We start from the raw sequence: 18,142 nt of genomic DNA on the forward strand, positions 1-18,142 counted from the left end.
CTGGATGACCTTTGAAGTCCCTTCTGACTCAGATGCTGTGATTCCAAGTTTCTTTGGGGAGCTGTTCAAAGTGAGAATTAACTACCTTACAGTCGACGGCAGACACAGGAAGTCAACCCACAGGTCGCTGGAAGATAAACTAAAGGCCAAGTCTAGCCAGGCAGGCCATGAAACTTACAGACAGGTCTGTCTCCTTATTCAAGGACTTCACTTATGGTATAGTGGATAGAGCTAATTTGACGCCAGGAAGATATAGTCTCTTCCATAAGCTGGTTATGTGGCTCTAAGTCAGGGCTGTCAAATTCACTGAACTATCTGTACAGGAGTGGTGGCATATCGACTTAGTTTTAAGATGTAATTTTATCTAGGCTTTATTGTATTAAAAAATATTTCCCAATTACATGCACACTTAGGAGTCAGTGTTTGACATCTCTTCTCTATAAACAACTCTCTAGGATTGTTAAATTTCAGAGGTGCTGACCAGCTCTAGTAGCAGGAGTTTCCTATTCCAATGAAATCACAGATTTAGTCCCTGGTCCTTTTCTTCTTTTCCCAAACTTTCATAGCTAGAAGGCAATGGATGTTCCTAAATTAAATACCTCCTAGTTTTTCTGTTCTAATTCTCCTGGTTAGAACTGGCCTTAATTCTCAGGAAGAGTTCTTACTCCAAGCACAGGACTGCAGAAAACCAAAGCAAAGCAGCATCAGGCAAGGATCACAGAACTTAGAACTGGAAAAACTTTATAGACCATCTGGTCCAATAGCTTCATGGTACAGATGAGATAAATGAGGTGAGGTAATTTGCCAAAAATCATGAATCTATTAAGTAGAGGTAGAATTTGAATGCAGGTCCTTGAGTCCAGATCAGTCTCCTCCTTAGGCAGGGAAGACAGAAACCAGGAAGAGGAGTGGACAGAAACCAAGAGGTAGAAAAGCTAGGCAGACAAGGCCCAGGGGCAGGTGTCAAAGTAGCACTCAGCTATAAATTAGGAGCCTGCATGCAGACAGGTCAGCTGCCCTGCAATGAAAAAGGGAAGGAAAAATGTTCTTTAAGAAGAGGAGACTCTAGGGAACTTACAGAAATTTGGGAAGGCTCACTTGTACTTATGCAGAATGATCAAAGAGACAGTGTACGTTATTACAATAAAGGAAAGCACTCAGAAGACATTACAGTTCAGGTTGGTGCAATGACGAATCTTGATTCCAGTGGACTGACAGTGAAACACACCTCTTTCTTTTTGTTAGAAGGGGCAGACTACAGGTTAGACAAGGGAGCTAGAGCTGGAGAAGAGTAAAAGAAAACTAGACTGTCTGACCGTTGGCCAGCTTCCCTGCCCCACTGACAGAAGTCTGGATTAATGACTAAGTGCTGGGAAGAAACCTGGGTCAGAACACAAATGAAGAACAGCCAGTTTTGCATAGTCTGCACATTTAATCACTTAAAAACCTCTAACATCATCTCGCGTCCATTAAATAGAACCCACCACACTGGGCCTGTTTAAATTACAAGAAAAATCACTGTGCACCAAACCCGGTATCATACAAAACCAGCCCGGGCTGGCCATGGGAGGACAATGGAGAGGGAGGGTGGAAATGCCAGGCGTGTTCCTGGCGGGGAGAGATGACTGCCTCTCACCCTGGTGGCTGGTTAACTCCTAAGGGATTGGGGAGAAAGAAAGAACTCCCAGGTGGGAGATGATTCTGATTGTCCTAATGGGGGGAGGAGGTGCAAAAGGCACATCAGAAGAGGGAGAGTGGGATGTATGGGTAGGGAGAGAAAACTCAATAGGTCAGTGCTTTTTCCCATTAGGCACAGTGTGGGGAGGGGGTTGGCGAACCTTATGCCATTGTGACCTACCCCCTCACTTTTCAGCTCTGGCACAAGGAGAAATGAATGACCCATGAGCCCTTGGCACTACCAACCATTGTTCTTAACACAAAAGAAAATACTCCTTTCTCTCCTTCCACCCCATATGACCCCCTGTCATCGATTCTCCCCCTGACCAATGCCCTGTCCTGAGCTCAATAACTCAGTTTTCCCACCAGGGCCAGGGAGGTGGGGAGGGGAACAGCAGGACAGACGGTGTGGGTGTTCCGGCTGCTACCCCAAGTTAAAAATACAAAAAAATCAGCATCTAAAGTGAAATCACAGAGTGAAAATATATCCTCGAACGGCCCCTGAGATCCCCACAGGGGAAAGCAGCATTGGTGGGGTGGGGAAAAACAGGTAGGATGGGGGGGAGGGTTCTGGGGATGATCTCCCTCCCCTCCACCCAGGGGCTCCAGAGCTGTGAGGGGGAACAGCCCAGAAAGCCCCGGGCTCAGAAAACAAGGAAAAAGTCCCTGGCTGTACAAGGGGCCTCTGGTCTCCCTGCACAGCAGGAGGGCAGGAAGAGGGATGGAACCGGACACAACCAGCTCTGCTCATTGCTGGAGCTGTGCCCTGGCACCTGCTGCCAGCCTGGCTGAGTGGACGGTACTGAGCTCGCCTGGGCTTCTGGGAAGCAGTGCTGGAGGCACAAGGTGCAGAGATGTGTGTGGAAGGGATGGGGTGGTCCAGGAACACACACAGAGGCAGGGGTAAGGGAGGGTCCATCCATCCATCCATACCTACATACATACATACATACCACACACACACACACATACAAACACACACACTCTTGAAAGCACCTGCCCTTCCTTGGTCCCTTCCTAGGACAATCACTTCTATGGCACAGGCCACCAAAGCCTGTGGCTTTGCAGGGAAGGACACAGGCTGGGATGGAAAATTGGAGGGGACAAGAACCCTTGGAGAGATGTCCTCCAGTAACCCCCAAACTCCCAGGCAGATGCCAGATAGCTGCCCAGTGCCTCCTGCTGGCTGGATTGGGACCATTATTGCTTTAGAAGGAACTGGAGCAGCTGGAAAGAGCCTGGGCTAGAGGGAAGCAGGAGGTACCCAAAGAATTATAAAAGGGAGGGTTGTGACAAAGAATCTACTTTCCCTCCCTTCTCTCCCCACACAAACCACCCTGCCACAGCAGCCTCATCCTAAGTACATCTGGGAACTGAAAAGGAGGGCAGTCACTACCCCAATGTCTCATTTCCTCCTCCAACACAGGTGGGTTTGGGGGTAGGGGAGAGATGTGGCATAGTCCCCTAGGTGACAGGAAATGCCTTGAAGACTGACTTTGCTCCTGTTAACTATGACCACCCCTTGTCCCCTGCCTCTTCTGCCCCAGAGCTTGTCCCACAGAAAAGCTGGTATGTGTCCCAGCCCTCTACCCCACTTTGGAGGCGGCAGGTTAGGATCTCAGAGCTCCCCAGCTAGCATGAGAGGGGAGTGGGCAGACCCTACTGCTCTGTACCCTCCCCTGGGCTGGGGGACCTGACCCAAGTCCCGATATAAAAAAATACTTTGGTGAATTAAAAAGTGCCCGAGGAGGGGGGTGGAAGGTGTGACCAGGAGAGTCAGATAAGGGGAGGGGAAGATCTAGTGCTCATCAAAGGGCACTTTGGTCCTTGATGAAAGCAGTCCTCTCGCCCCGGACCTCGTCCTCATCAGACTCAGAAGGGCACTCCTCCTGCCAGGCGTCAGGAGGCAGCCCTTTGTAGGATATGATACCATTGTCCAATGAGTACACTTTGACCCCCCGAAAGCTGAAGCCAGAGCGCAGCTGAAGGATTAGGAAGACAATGATGAAGACCAAAACAATAAAGGCGCAGCTCAGGCCTGCAACAACTACAGGGAGGTGAGAAGGCAGCAGCCCTTCATTATGAGGAAGCCCTGGAGGCTTGAAGCTGTCCTGCCTCTGTGGGGTGCAAGTCAACTCCACCAGGTCATAGTCAGAGAAGATGGGGCAGCTGAGGCAGTCTGTGGACTCAATCCCCTTGCAAGTGGCACAGGAAGGGTGGCAAGGGGAACAGACATTGGCATGGATGGGCTCCATATTGTTCTCTATGCCATACTGTGTGTTGACAATTTGTGAGATGAATCCTTGGGGACAATGCCGCACACAGTTCTTCTGATGCAGGGAAAAACCTTCTTCACACACTGGCAGGAAGGACAGAGAACAGTTAGATCAGCCTAGGGCACGGCCAAGGTGAATTCTTTACCCACAGAATACCAAATCAGAGCAAGAAGCACTTATTAAATGCTGTATACAAGACGCCATGCAAGGTGCTGGACACTTAGTCTTGGGGGGGGTCAAGTTTTCCCTTTTGAAAATGGAAATTAATATAACACAAAGCCCCAGTGAAATTTCTGGTTTAGGATTAAAAACAGGTGACCTCCCCACTATACATGCACCCCTAAAAGATGGTTTGGTGTCAAGTTGGCCAGAGTGCCCACCCTGATTTTACCAGAGCTTGCCTGAGGGTCTGCTGCCTCCCCCACGATGCTATTTTTACATGGTATCAATACTGCTGGACCAGAGATTCAAGCCCATAAGCAAAGAGTTAAGGGGCTCCCTCCCCTGCCCCCAGACTTACCCACACAAGTTTGGCTGGAAGCTAGGGTCTTACAGCCGATACTTTCAGATGGTGTAGAGAGACTGGGCTCCTCAGAGGCAGTCCCATATAGCACAAGGGTGAATTTGGTCAGTGTTCCTGTTTCCAGAATGGAAAGGGTTAATTCTTCCCCACTACCAGTCACCTCCCCCTCCCTGCTTCCCATATGCGGCCACTCCCACAGTTTTCCCCTGCTCCTGCTCTGTGATCCAAGAAGCTGCTGCCTTTACCACCAAGCCACTCCGTACCGTAGTTGTTTGCTTCACTGGTGTTTTCGATTTCTAGGACCCAGTCTCCGGCAGGGTCCTCATCCCAGGAATGGGTAGTCATAAAGGCCCAGTCATTAAACCCATCAGCCGAGTAGTCATGAGGTCTTGGAGGTGGGGGACAACAAAAGAAATCAGGCTTCCTCTGGGGTGAGACAGGGGTCCCTAATGTCTCTTGAGGGGTAAGGAGTTATTCTTCATTTGAAGTCTTATGATAACAGGATCACAGAAGGGCCACGCCTCTCATTTTATGTAAAGAATCAAAGCCCCTGAAGTTATATGACTTGCCCAAGGAAACAGGTAGTAAAGAGAAGAGCTAGAATTTTAACCCAGGTTTTCCAATTGCAAAATCCTAGTGGCCTTTCTACACATTAAGGGTTCTAGGCAGGGGGTTGCTGAGAGGGAGGAAGGGGAGTAGCAGTCAGTTTCCAACTATACTCCTCTCCTCTTGTTTCCACTGCTGGAGTTATGGCCTGCAGTCAATTAGGAAGGTCCCTCCATTGATCTGTTAAGGGCCCCCTGGGGTAAGGGATACCCTCCCAAAATCCCAAGGGAAGCCATGGGCTAAGAACTAGACACAAAAGTTCTATAGATATGAAATAAGGTCGTGTCCCAGAGAGGGAAACAGTACCTACCTGGAAGCCAGCAAGGTAGAGCGGGTACCCATGGGGCTGATGAGGTAAATGGCCAAGTCCCCACGTCGGTTGTAGGACAGGGTGAGTCGGGCCTGGGCATGCTCGAGCCGGGTGATATAGTTAGCTTCTCCCTGGCAGGCAGTCACCTTCCTCCGCACTTCTAACCGTTTCCCTATGTCCCTGCCCAAAAGAGACAACCCAAACTTTTTTTTTTAGCAAAGTCTGTTATTCTTCCCCTAGCCCAAGATGATCTAGACACACCCCTGTTGGGGAAGAGAGGATAACATCACAAAAGGAGTAGTTGAGAAAAAAGAAATCTCCCAAGGGGCCTATACAAGGGCATAATCTGAGTGTTAGCTGTTCTCAACACTCTACACCTGTCCTAATCTTATGAGAAGAGATACCCACCCCCTCCTTTCAACCTTCAGGGTCCCAGACCACCCCCTCATGCCCTATGCCCTCACGTAGGCTCGGTCAGGATGTCGATGAGGCACTTTCGCTGTGGGCCTACTGTGGTCCAATTCCGGGCCAATGCCACCATGGCTCCTGCATCTAGGAGTCCATAACCATATGAATGGCTAACTGCAGAAAGAGAAGAGACGGGTTCATTCAAGTGGGATGATGCTGAGCTAGTCTGAGAAAATCAAGTCCCACTGTTCTTCTCCCAGTCCCCCAGGACCTTCCCCCACCTCACCTCTGCGCCCGACACCATTAGTAGCCCAGTCATTGGCATTGAGGTGAGCAGGCTTGGAGGTCTGGACCACCAGATGCTGCATGTCACGCCATGTCAGGTTCTTACTGCAGAGGGAGAAAAGAAGAGAGAGAAGTAGGAAAAAAGACAGGACTGAGGCATTCCTTGAGGACATTGAGACATTTGCAGGAATATTGGGAAGGAACAGAGAATGGTAACCTATAGCTCTCCCCAATAAGCACAAGGTATTTGAGGCTCAACCAGATCATGGAGAAAATCCTAAGGCTAGGTTGAATAAGCATATGGGAATTCCTGGAGAGGGTTAACTATGCCTGTACCAACCCAAGGAGCAGCTATGGAGATTAAGTCCACCCTCCCCTTTCTCAGCTCCATTCTTACTTGGCCTCTAGGGTGAGAGCAATGATGCCAGCTGCCAGGGGGGCAGAGGCAGAGGTGCCGGTGTGGGAATCCGTGCATTTTTGCCTCAGGTCTGTTGTGACCTGCAGAGAGAAGGAAAAGGACCTGATTCCAAGCAGTGTTAGGAGAGGAAAGAACCCCCAGGGCTGTCTAGGAAGTTTTGTGGCAGACAAGCTAGGGAGACAGTCACTATGTCCTATCTTGACCACTATTGTGCTGTGTGGAACCAGGGAAGTTATTTAGCCTCTCTGGGTCTCAGTTTTTCTGTAGATTGAGAGGGACAGACAAAACAGATGATTACCGAGTTCAGCTCTTTGTTCCATGGTTTATGATTTCTGAGTTATTCCTGCTTATCTAGTCTTATGCTCTGACTTTCACTTCTAAAGCCTGAGCTAAAAGAAGAGTGGGTAGGGAGGGGGAATACATAGCAGGAGAACCTCTTCACTGGCATTCTGAGGGGAAGCAAAGATGGGGCCCATAGGGCGTCTTCAGCCCCTAATAGGTGTTGTGATGTCCCTAGGGTTTGGTCCCCTCAACTGTGCCTTTTCAACCCAGTGCAGAGAGAGTAAGGGCTCTGCCTCTTAGAGGAAAGGAGTTAAGAGGGGCCAAATAGCTTCATCATCTAAGTGCTCCTGGGAAACTTCCAGCCCTCATGGGCTCTCCCAGATCCTCCGTGCCCAGAGCCCAGAACTCACAATCTGCTTCTCATTCTGGTTGCCGCTGCTGTACGTGGTGGCAAGGGTGGAGGAGCAGGCTTCACTGTACCAGGGCACATTACCAAACTGGGTTGTGCTGCTGATGGACAAGGTATAAATGCTATTGGTGTAGCCATCACAGTTGCAGCTATCATGCTCCCGGCCCCCGTTGCCTGAGGCCCAGACAAAAATGGATCCTAGACCCCCACGGCCCTGTAAGAAAGGAGAGACAGGTGAAAGGTAATCCTGGCAGGAAGACGCATATGCAGTGAGAGGTACAGATAAGGGCAGGCAGATGATCCATTCGGAGCCCTTATGAAGGCCACCATGAAAGAGAGCTTTATACAGATCAACAAGTCTCCAATTTTTGCCTTGGTGATTGTATGGCCCCCATTCCTCAACCCTAACCCTTACCTGGTTGACTCCCCGGGAGAATGCCTCTTCAGCCAAGCGGGCTGGCCCATCCACAGTTTTTCCATCATCCTCAGGGCCCCAGCTGGCACTGTAGATATGGATGTGGTTGGGATTTAGTCCTAGAGAACGTGCCTCCACTGCATCAGTCACTTCTCCATCTAGCATGCGCACACCTAGATGGCCAAGGGGAAGGAGAAGGTATAACGTCTGCCCATTCTCTGTCTCAAGGTAAGGCCATCCAGGAGCCTCACATGCCTTTTTTGGCACATGTCCATCCCTGGGGGCTACAAGGACAGGGCTTAGGCCAGAACTTGGGCCTAAAGGCAACTAAAATGAGGTCAGCAGTCCCAGAAGGAGAATTCAGAGCTGGAAAGGACTTAGATTCCATCTAATCCAAATGCTTCATTTAGAAATGAGGAAACTGGGGCGGCCAGGTAGCACAGCGAGTAAGAGCACCGGCTCCAGTGTTGAGATAGACCTGGAGATCGAATCCCGGGTTCAGACACTTAGCACCCACCCAGAAACACCTGGCCGTGTAACCTTGAGCAAGTTACTTAACCCCAATTGCTTAGGGGTGGCCAGGTGGCTCAGCGAGTAAGAGCACCGGCTCCAGTGTTGGGACAACCTGGAGATCAAATCCTGGGCTCAGACACTCAGCACCACACCCAGAAATAACTGGCCGTGTAACCTTGAGCAAGTTACTTAACCCTGATTGCTTAATTTAAAAAAAAAAAAAAGAAAAGAAATGAGGAAACTGAGGACCTGCAATGTGTCTTGCTAGATCATGGATTCAGAGCTGAAAGAGATCTTGGAGGTCAACTAGTTCAACCCTCTATTTTACAGATGTTACAACAGAGGCCCAGGGAAGTTAGGTGACTTATCCAATGTCACAAGGGTAGTAACAGTAATGGCACATGGATTAGAAACCAGCTTTTGTGATGCAGGAAATGTTTAACAAAGAAGTCTGACAGAAGGCTGTTGAGGGGCGGCTAGGTGGCGCAGTGAATAGAGCATGGGCCCTGGAGTCAGGAGAACCCGAGTTCAAATCTGACCTCAGATACTTGATACTTACTAGCTGTGTGACCTTGAGCAAGTCACTTAACCCCAATTGCCCTGCCTTCCACCCTCCAAAAAGAAAAAAAAAAAAAGAACACTGCTGAGTGGCAGGTAGTAGAGAACATTTATCAGGGTTTCCCTACCAAGTAATAACACTCTATCTCAGGGCCTAAGAATGAGTACAATAAAGGCCTTTCATTCTCTCCAGGAGAAGCTGTACAGGCCAAAGATGGCCCAGTACTCAGAAGCTAAGGACAAGTTAAGATGGCTGTCTGGGCTCCACTGCCCAGAAAATTCCCAGACCCACCTCCAATTCGGGCGTTGTAGGCAACACCAACACCACAGATTCCATTGTTGGCCACAGCAGCCACCTCACCAGCACACCGTGTGCCATGCCTGCAGATGTCAAGGGGAAGAGTGTTATGGAAAGAGTACAGTACAGAGGAGGGGGAAATCACAATATTATCTTCTTTCTCAGAAGGGCTTGTTTGTAGACCAAGAAGGAAACCCACAACTTAGAACAAATTCCTCTTATCTCCCTTTCCAGCTTCTCTACGTTCCAAGAACTTCACTATTATTTCCTTTCCTCTGCCTAGGGACAGATCTATTTTTATTCAATAATTAATTCCTTTCTGTAGTCCCTCATTTAGCCCTTTGGTCCATGAAGTCAAACGATGCTTTCATGGTCCAATCTGGTGGTATGCCTTAACATAACTCACTGAAAGTATTAAGCCCACATTAGCTGCATAGGCTATGGCTATAACAGGCTATGGCCCAATATTGCCCAAGGTTATAGACCTATGCATTCATGGCCATTAGTCCCAACTTGGGCCTCCTGAGATAGCTGCCAGGTATGTTTCTGGCTCAGGTTGGAAGAGCAGAGAAAGGTACAGCAGCATTGTGAATGGAGTTATGGACTATCATGAAAGGAGATAGTTCTCCGGCCCTTACCTAAAGGGGTCCTTCATGCTTTCTATCTCCTCCCATTTAACCAAGTCTGTTCCTGTCCTTGGGAGTTCTGAACCCCATTCCTTGGCCCTCAGTGTTACCTGTTGTCATTCATCTGCGTGTAACGAGGTTGGGGGTCTGGGTCCTGGTCATTGACATCAAAGCTGGCACCAGGATCCTGGGAGGGAACAAGTCTTTCAGAGGCTACTCTATAAAGAAGGGATAGCTCCTGGCCTTGCCCAAGAGGTGTTCAGTGGTGGCTCATGCACAAATTCTGGGCTCCTGAATGAAACTCCTAACATCTCTGGCTCCCAGAAATGGACCTCACCATATACCCTGGTGGGTAAAGCCCTGTTTAGATTGCTGAATGGCTACATCTGTGGTGCCAAGCCTTCCCCAGAATTCATGGGCCCTGGTCACCTCCATCTCCAAGGTGCCTCTCATCTCCAAAAGATGACTCACATAGTTGCCCTCCAGATCTGGATGGTTCTTCTCAATGCCATCATCCAGGATGGAAACCACGATGCCACGGCCAGTGTAGCCTTGGGACCAGGCCCCTCGAACGTTCAAGTCTCGCTGATTCATACCATACTGCAGAGACACCCAGAATGGCTCAGCACATATCCAGACACCTACCAGAGGTCACTCACCACCATCCTAGACCCCATATCCCAGACCTCCAGCTCACTGACACTCCCCCCTGCCTCCCTGTGGTGATGGTGAGCAGGGCCAACCTTACATGGAGATGGAATAGGTGGTATGATGAGGGGTTCCTGAAAAGTTCCCACCTTCTCCAAGTATTCCCCAATAGCTATCATTGTGCCCCAGATTCTGCCATTAGTATTACTTTTCCGAGTCTTTTAAGAATCCCCTAATAAAATACTAATGCCCTTGGCAAGGTTAATATTTTAAGCCTTTAAAACCTGTTATCGAGTTACAAGAATCAGCAAGGGCTAGTTAACAATTCCTGGAGACTGAGATGAGGGGGATTGGGCAGGGACAGGAGAGAGAGAAGGGCAGTGGGAAAAGCACCAAAGAAACCATTTTGCTGAGGACGGGCGCCGCAGGTGAAGGATCATGATAGCCAAAGTCTCAGCCAGGCCAGGTCAGAATAGCGGGCACTTAAAGAAGCCCAGAATGAGGATGGGCATGACGAGGAAGAAAAGGTTTACAGATGACAGGCTTGTCCCAAAGCTCCCCCAGTTAGGGTGTGGAGGTCAGAGCATGCACAAAACCCCCCAAAACACTACACACCAGGTACCACTGCTGGGCAAACTTGGGGTCATTGGGCTCCATGAATATATCCCGCTTCTTCCGACGCTTTGCCACCTGTTGTTCCAGCCACTGCACCTGAACACAGAGTTAAGGGGGAGAAGACATGGTGTGGGTTGAGGGGCGAAGGCTAGGAATAAAGGGAAGAGGTGAAGGAAAGGCCACCTCATTAAGGTGTTAGGCACAATAGTAGATGAGCTCCCAACATAAGTTCAAGATTCCCTTACTATATGGTCCCTGCTTGTACTGACACACATACATCTAACCCAGAAAGATGTCAAATATTTTCACATCTGTAGTGCATTAGATTAATATTTTGGTTTTTTTTTTTAATTGTCAGTATCCTTTGAGATAAATGGAGACAACTTGGAGGGCAATTAAATCGATTAAGAGGGAATTATGTCCCTAGAGTCCAAGTTGCCTGCCTCATACAACACAGATTCCTTCCTTTTGACCCCCTCCAATTTTCTTTTCCCCTTCCCATCTCCCCCCACCCCCAACAAAGACCCAAGTTTCTGCCATAAAGCTATTGGCTCTGATGCAAATATCCTGAGTCAGGCTGAAATGCTCCATCAGTAACACTTCATGTAAAGTTTATGCAAATGGACCCAAAGACTCCCATATTATGAAGAGAAGCTATGGTACTACAGGAAAAGAGGTAGGTCAGACCCCAGGGCCCTCGAATTTTCTTATCAGATATAACCCCTGGCTCAATCATCAAGGAGAAGCCTCTCCCTCGAAGGGAAGAAAGGGCTGCACTTACTTTGGGTTCCCTCTGTAGTCGGCTATGACGGGGGCGGTGGGGTGACAGCGATCGTTTCACTACTGCCCGATGCCAGAAGTGGTAATAATCCCCAAAAATCTGAAATCAGGCAAGAGGGACTGAGTTAGCACTCCACAGGAGGGAGGCATGAGTGTTTGACCTATCCATCTTCAGGAATGGGGAGAAGGGAATCAACCTCTTGGTAGAGAGAAACTGAAGTAATAGCAAGCCTACAGAGTATGGCCAGTTAGGAAGCCCAGGTATGCTCCCCATGGTTCTTTCCTTCCCTTTCAGAGCCAACTCTCACTACTGCTTTTCCACCTTTGAGCAGATAAGGTTATTCTAGAGCCTCTTTTTAATTTCATTTGTACCACCACATGCACAGAAATGTTTACTTTTTCCCTTTGAGCAATATAGGATTAAAGGAAAACAAGTCTTCGCCCTTTCTCTGCTATTGCTCCTGGGCACAGTTTAGCCCTCTACCAAAGGGCACTGAATTTAAGAGAGCATATGAGTGCTCCCCTGGGACAACGTGGGAAACTCACTTAGGAATGGCTTTGTTTTGCAGCACAGATGAGGGAAATCTAGGGAACTAGGGCATGTGGGGCCCACAGTCTCACCTCCCAGAGATAAATACAAGGTAAATCCCATTCCATAACAGCTAAAAATGCTAATTCTTTTTACTGAAATTTCACCGTACCAAATATTGTTTGAATTGGGTTTGAAAGTCTCAAACACACAGAAGTTGTAAGGTCTATGCTTGGCTCTTCTGAAGTCTGAGTCTTGTCTCATACTAAGTTCCCTTTCCCTGACTATTTGTTCTTAAAAAACTTCCAGCAGCAGCCCTCATAGCAAATCAATCACTATCTGAGAGGAAGCAGACAGTGTGTGCGTGTGCACACATGTGTGACCATATTCAGGAGAAGCACTGATGATGGTGGGGAGAGAGCTAGACTTGGAGTCTATAGATCTGGGTCCAAATCTTAGCTCCAACAATCACTGATGGTTTGCAAACATGAATTACTTTACCTCAGTTTCCTCTTCTATAAAATGGGCATGATATTTGTACTCCCTCCAGGGGTAACTGGATAAATAATTGTGCAAACCTGGTCCCATTCCTAGATAATTCCCGTGACCTCAGAGCTAGAGGATACAAGTTCTTCTGTTCCAGCTTAGCATGCTATAAGCCCTTTCCCCCTGTCTTGGCTCCTTGTACTGGTCCAGGAAACATGGACTACCCTGATTCATCTGGCTCATCCAGTACCCTGAAGCATCTGAGAGACCCTCCAAAAGGGCAACAGCAAAGGAGGCTGTATAGTGCCAGGCGAAGGAAAGGACAGCCACAGCTAATTTTCACAAAAAAGCTAAACAAAAGTCACACCACTCCTACTCTGGAGGCCAAACAGGAACTGGGACTTCCTGCCACATGGGCAAGGGTCAGAGTCTTGCTGACCATCCCAAAGCAAGGAACTCTGCCCAGCCCCTGGAGAGAAGTGCCTACCTTCCTCTGCTCCCAGGCCATTATTTCCTATACTGCTCAGGGTCCCCTGAAGCTCTATGCCTGTTTCATCCTGAGCTCCCCTCTTCTACTTATTTTTCCAATATCAGTATCATGATTTTGCACAGGAAGAAAATAATAGTCTCTCCCTCAGTGAAGTTTGATAAGTAGGTACCAAAGAGCCTAGCTTGGCCGGTCATTCCTCTGATCCATTAGCTAGGGACCTACCCTCTCTCCCCCACCCCTCCAAGAACTCTTTTCCCAAGGCTGATCCTACTAAAGTAGGACAAAGGAGCTATAGACTCACCGGTCCCAGGTTGAGGAATCCATGCTTTCGGGCCACTCTGTTTGCTTCAGTTAGGCCCCCTGGGATAAACACAGCCCAGGTATTGGTGTAAACCTTCTGGGTGAAGACCTCTCCAACCAACAGAATCAAAGCTGCCACTACCGTCCACTGCAACCAGGGCCTCAGCTCCATGGGGTGGGCGGGCAGAGCCCGGGGAATCCCACTTCCCTCTTAGATGTTCAATGCCTGTGCCTGGTCAGAACGGCTTTGGTCCCAGGCTCTTGCTCGGTGTGTTGAGCCCTGGGGTGGGTGGGTGGGGGCATGTGGCCAAGCCAAGGAGGGCCAGATGGAGCAGGACTCAGGGCCACTAGCTCTGTTAAACAATGGAAAAGAAGGAAATTAATTCATTTGAGCTGTCCCTTCCAAGCCAGAGTTGCTCCCTCCCTCACCATAATTTTACCCTAAAAAGTACTTTTGCAAAAATATTGCCTCCTCCAGAGAAACTTGGCAATCTATTTCCATCCCTCCAGCACCAAGGTCTCTTGTGGGACAGCACATGACTGACCCCACCACATGACAACACAAACCCTCAGTTCTTACACTCAGTATACTGCGCAACAGAAGTATGTGTGGAAAAAAAAAATCCAGACTGACTCACTCAAGATTGGTTCCCACCAGGAAGAAGTCAATATGGGCCCAACAAGCTCAATTCTCGATCCCTTCTTTGTCTGGTCTATATATAGTCCAAGTGAATTGTTAGCATGTGAAAGACAAACATCAGAGGACATGATTAATCTAGTTTGGATCTAGGACTTTTTGCCACTTGTGTCAAATGGACACACAAGAGTTTTATTTCTACTAGTGTAAATATGAACAGAGTTCCCTAAAGTGGGAGTATCCCTTTCCCTCTGGGTTAAATCCAGGGACATTCAACGGCTAACCTAAAAATGAAGAAGGCCAGGGTCTCTTTTGCTAACTGATCCTGTGGTTTCCCTTTAGGGTACCACTTTCTTGAATTGTCCCTGATGAGCTAGGGGGGCCAAGGCGGGGTACTGCCTCAGCAGTGCCCACAATAGGAGACCTGCCAGCATGCGAAAGCTGGGTGGCATCAGCACCCCCACGCACAAGAGTACATACACCATGTCTTACGTAACCTAAGCCACGGGCTGCCCAGGCAAACACAGCCTGCTAAGCCAGGGAGCTAAGGTGAGGCAAGAAATCAATAGGCTGTGTGTGTTGCCTCTCCTCCTCCCTCAGCAAACAAACAACGGGACCGTTCTGCCCACATTCACATAACTGTCCCTTACACGGGCCCCCAACCCCTACGAGAAACCACACCAAGCCAATTCCTGAGCTAAAAATGTACCCATGGAAGTCTGGAGGAAATGCAGAGTTGTGACACCACTTAGGACTCAGCATGCTAGCCTAAGGAAGGCTGGGGCGTGTGTTGTGCGCTGTGCTCTGTGTGTGTTTGTGTGTTTATGTGTAGTTACTCAAGGTGAAAAACTGTCACCTTTTGAGGCTCCTGGTTATGTCTCTTTCCCTAGCTTGGGGCTCCACATTCATAGCACCACTGAGCTACAACAAGTTAAGACTTTAGTGGTGGGCCCAACCTTTGAAAGTGATACCCTAACCCAGCAAAAAGAAAACCAGGGGGCACCTCCATCTGTTAAACAGACTGCTGCCTAGCACTCCAAGACATAAAGAGACCAGGAGTTATAACCAGTGTCCCCCAAGTCATGGCTAAGGGGGCACAGTGAGGAGGTTCAGTGGAGAGAGCACTGGGCTGACAGTTAAGAAGACTTGAGTTCAAATTTGCCCTTAGACACTTATTATCTGTGTGACCGTGGGCAATTCACTTAACCTGTCTGCTCAGTTTCCTCATTTGTAAAATAAAGAAAATAAGAGTACCTAACCTCACAGGGTTGTGGTGAGGGTCAAATAAGACATCTGTGAAGCACTTTGCAAGCCAAATGGAAAATAAGGGGGCATATGTCAATACTGGGTACAATATGTCAGGGCTCAGCCACACCCCTTTGCCAGTCCAGTGTCCAAGAAGGAAGTGGCACCCTCCCCCCCTCATCCATATAGCCAGAATTCTACATACCACACTCCAGACTCTAGTGGGCTGCCATGCACACATACAACCACCACCTGTACTTCCCAGCATATTTTCAGTTTATACAAAAATAACTTGACAGCTGATAGTTGCATCCATCCAGTCTTCCCCCTCCCACCCTCCCCCAACCCCAAGATGAGCACAGTCTTCACAGGGAGGGGCTGAGGAAGGAATTGCCCCCAAGACACCACAGAATGGCTGGAAGTGAAGAGAAGTCAGACTTTTTCACATCTATTTACTCAAGGACCTCAGCCTTTACAAAAATGCCAGGAACCTGCAGGAGCTAAACTGTAGCCCAAGCATAAAACTGGCTCAATATAGCTGGTTTCAGATCTCTGTGGGATCAAGCAGCAGCTGCCTGATGTTAAAGGTGATTAACCAACTATTTAATTACCCTGAACAATCCTTGCAGCTCTGAGGGAAAGCAGGTTTGAAGTTGAACTAAAACATTGTTCCTCTTTCCCAGTCCTCTTCCTCCTTCCCCTAAAGCATTTGCCTCCCCTGTAGGTGAGCAAGGATGTCACCAGCCCCTGGTCAAAAGGAACACTCCTTAGAAAGACCTCTGCCTTAAGAAAGACCATCATGCTTGCATCTTAGTTGGCCTGAATGGAGGCTGAGGGAGCCAAAACTTTAAACAATGGGCTTCCCCACCACCCCCACCCTAGACTCTGACTCACCCACCAAGTTCTAACTCGTCTACAACTGAGGCTGTTTCTTTATTGAGATACAAATGAGCCCCTCACACTCGACTTGGCACCCAGACTCTCACCACTTCAAGGAAGCTATTTGTGCTGGGGTCTAAAAGGGTTTTGGAGATTACTAGTCAAAGTCTCCTGTCCTTTATAAAACCGATTACTAAAGTGGCCCAGTGAAAACCTGGAAATGCAAGCACACTCAGTGATTTTCCAAGCAAGGATCCCTATAAGGTAGGGTTCCTCCCAGCCACCTCACAGTGTGGATGAGACACCGACAAAGCGGTGTGACAAAACTCAGTATCATCCTGGAAACTTGATCATGTCTTCTTTTCAGCTAGGTAAAGGCAAGCCAGGCACACTTAGGAGGGCCGAAGATGGGTGTTATCACGGACTCTGGACTCCACAAAGCTGTCCAACAAAATCCAGACTCCTTCCTCCCCCCAGTCCTTGATCCAAGATCCACACTATCCATCTGACCAGTTTCAGGTGCTTTCCCCAGAAACCACTTTACCTCCTCTCTTCAATGGGGAGGGGGATGGGGAGAGGCGGCAAGCGGGGGCTGGAGAAGGAAATTTCAACTACCTTATGTGCTCTCTTCCCATCTGCCCGACATTTGTAAATGCTGGAGAATGCAGCAAGCTTCTAGCTCTGCAACTGGCCTAGCTCAAAGATGCCAGCCACTGAGGGGGTGGGGATCCCTGGCTTGAGGTTTGGCTTCCGAGCCCGAAGAACTGCCCAGGTTAGTGCTCAGAGCTGTCCAGCCCTACAATCTCAATTTCCTCACCTCTCATCCTCCCCGAGCCTGTCAAGGGTCACGAGTGCCAAACGTTTTCAAAGAGGCAGAGGAGCTTAGGCCTCTATAAGGTAGCCCAGGAGATCGGGTCTCAAAAAACAGGAGCCCAAGCTCCTACGGCCAAACCACACACAAGCACCACCTTGATTTTCTCTCCCCTCTCACAGGTAGGGCAGCCAGAGTGAGGGCCCTGGGCTAAGAACAATGCATTCAATACCCAAAGCCGCTCTCCTCCCACAGTTGGGAAACCCTGTCCCTTCCTGGTTGGGGAGTGGGAGAGAGAGCAACCATCCCCAGGGAGGGTGGAGGCTGGAGGAACCCAAGCTCCTTCTGGACTCAGTCCCCTGAATCCAGTAACCAGTAGGGGCCAGACATGCACTTCCTGGGGTCAGAGTTGGTCTATATGGTCCCTAGTGGAAAAGTACTAGAGTGGGCAGCGGCTGAGAGGGACCCCTCCCCAGGAAGGCTTTTTCACCGTAGACAGGGCTTAGGGGTGCTTTTCTCCCTCACCCCTGCCCACCCACCCCCAAGCCCTCTTCTCTAGGGGGACGGGAAGGTCTGGAGGTGGCTCCTCGACAAAGGACTGGGCAAGGGTCACCTAGTGCGGACTACTGGAGCCAAGCAAGATCCCTGCCGGGCTCCTGACGTCCCAGAATCTGGGGGCTCCCGTTCGAGCTCCCCCTCCACCCAACCTGCTCCCTCCTCCCCGCCGCTGCCGGGTCGTGGCCGAAGTCCGGGGGCCCGCTCCCAGGCTCCCCTTGAGCCCCCTCCCCACACTCGACCTCGCGCAACCCCAAGCGCCCAGCCCCGGGAGAGGTGGCCCCGGCCCGGCTCGAGCTCGGGGCCGGGCCCCGGCGCTCAGGCGCCGGACACGCTTCGCGGCTTACCCCAAGGAGCTCGGGCTGCGGAAACTTTTCCGGGTGGGAGCGCGGGCGCAGGGCCCCGGCCCGCCGTGCACGAAGCCCCAGGCAGCGGCGGCGGCAGTGGCAGCGGCGGCGGCCTCGGCTCGGGCTCCGGAGCCCGGGTCCGTCTCGGCGGCGCTGGAGCTGCGGCGCCTCGCGGGGAAGCTCAGCGCCTCGGCGGCGGCGGCGGCGGCGGCTCCA

At 49.8% G+C, this 18,142-nt stretch overlaps 1 protein-coding gene across 1 annotated transcript; it reads right to left on the reverse strand.

Annotated features, from left to right (window-relative positions):
* Positions 1-1,412: 1,412 nt before the first annotated feature.
* FURIN (furin, paired basic amino acid cleaving enzyme) lies at positions 1,413-18,033 on the reverse strand. Its single transcript, XM_069098660.1, has 16 exons — positions 17,927-18,033; positions 13,454-13,805; positions 11,649-11,747; positions 10,868-10,963; positions 10,076-10,204; positions 9,715-9,791; positions 8,973-9,061; positions 7,610-7,782; positions 7,196-7,408; positions 6,483-6,583; positions 6,087-6,190; positions 5,857-5,974; positions 5,393-5,572; positions 4,740-4,864; positions 4,474-4,590; positions 1,413-4,036 (listed from the first exon to the last, which is right to left on the reverse strand). Exons 2-16 carry the CDS (start codon positions 13,622-13,624, stop codon positions 3,486-3,488), a joined length of 2,343 nt encoding a protein of 780 aa, XP_068954761.1. The 5' UTR covers positions 13,625-13,805; positions 17,927-18,033; the 3' UTR covers positions 1,413-3,485.
* Positions 18,034-18,142: the final 109 nt, after the last annotated feature.

Source organism: Petaurus breviceps, unplaced genomic scaffold (assembly GCF_028583685.1).
Source record: "Petaurus breviceps papuanus isolate PSGF00001 unplaced genomic scaffold, PetGlider_PUasm1.0 37, whole genome shotgun sequence".
NCBI lineage: Eukaryota > Metazoa > Chordata > Mammalia > Diprotodontia > Petauridae > Petaurus > Petaurus breviceps.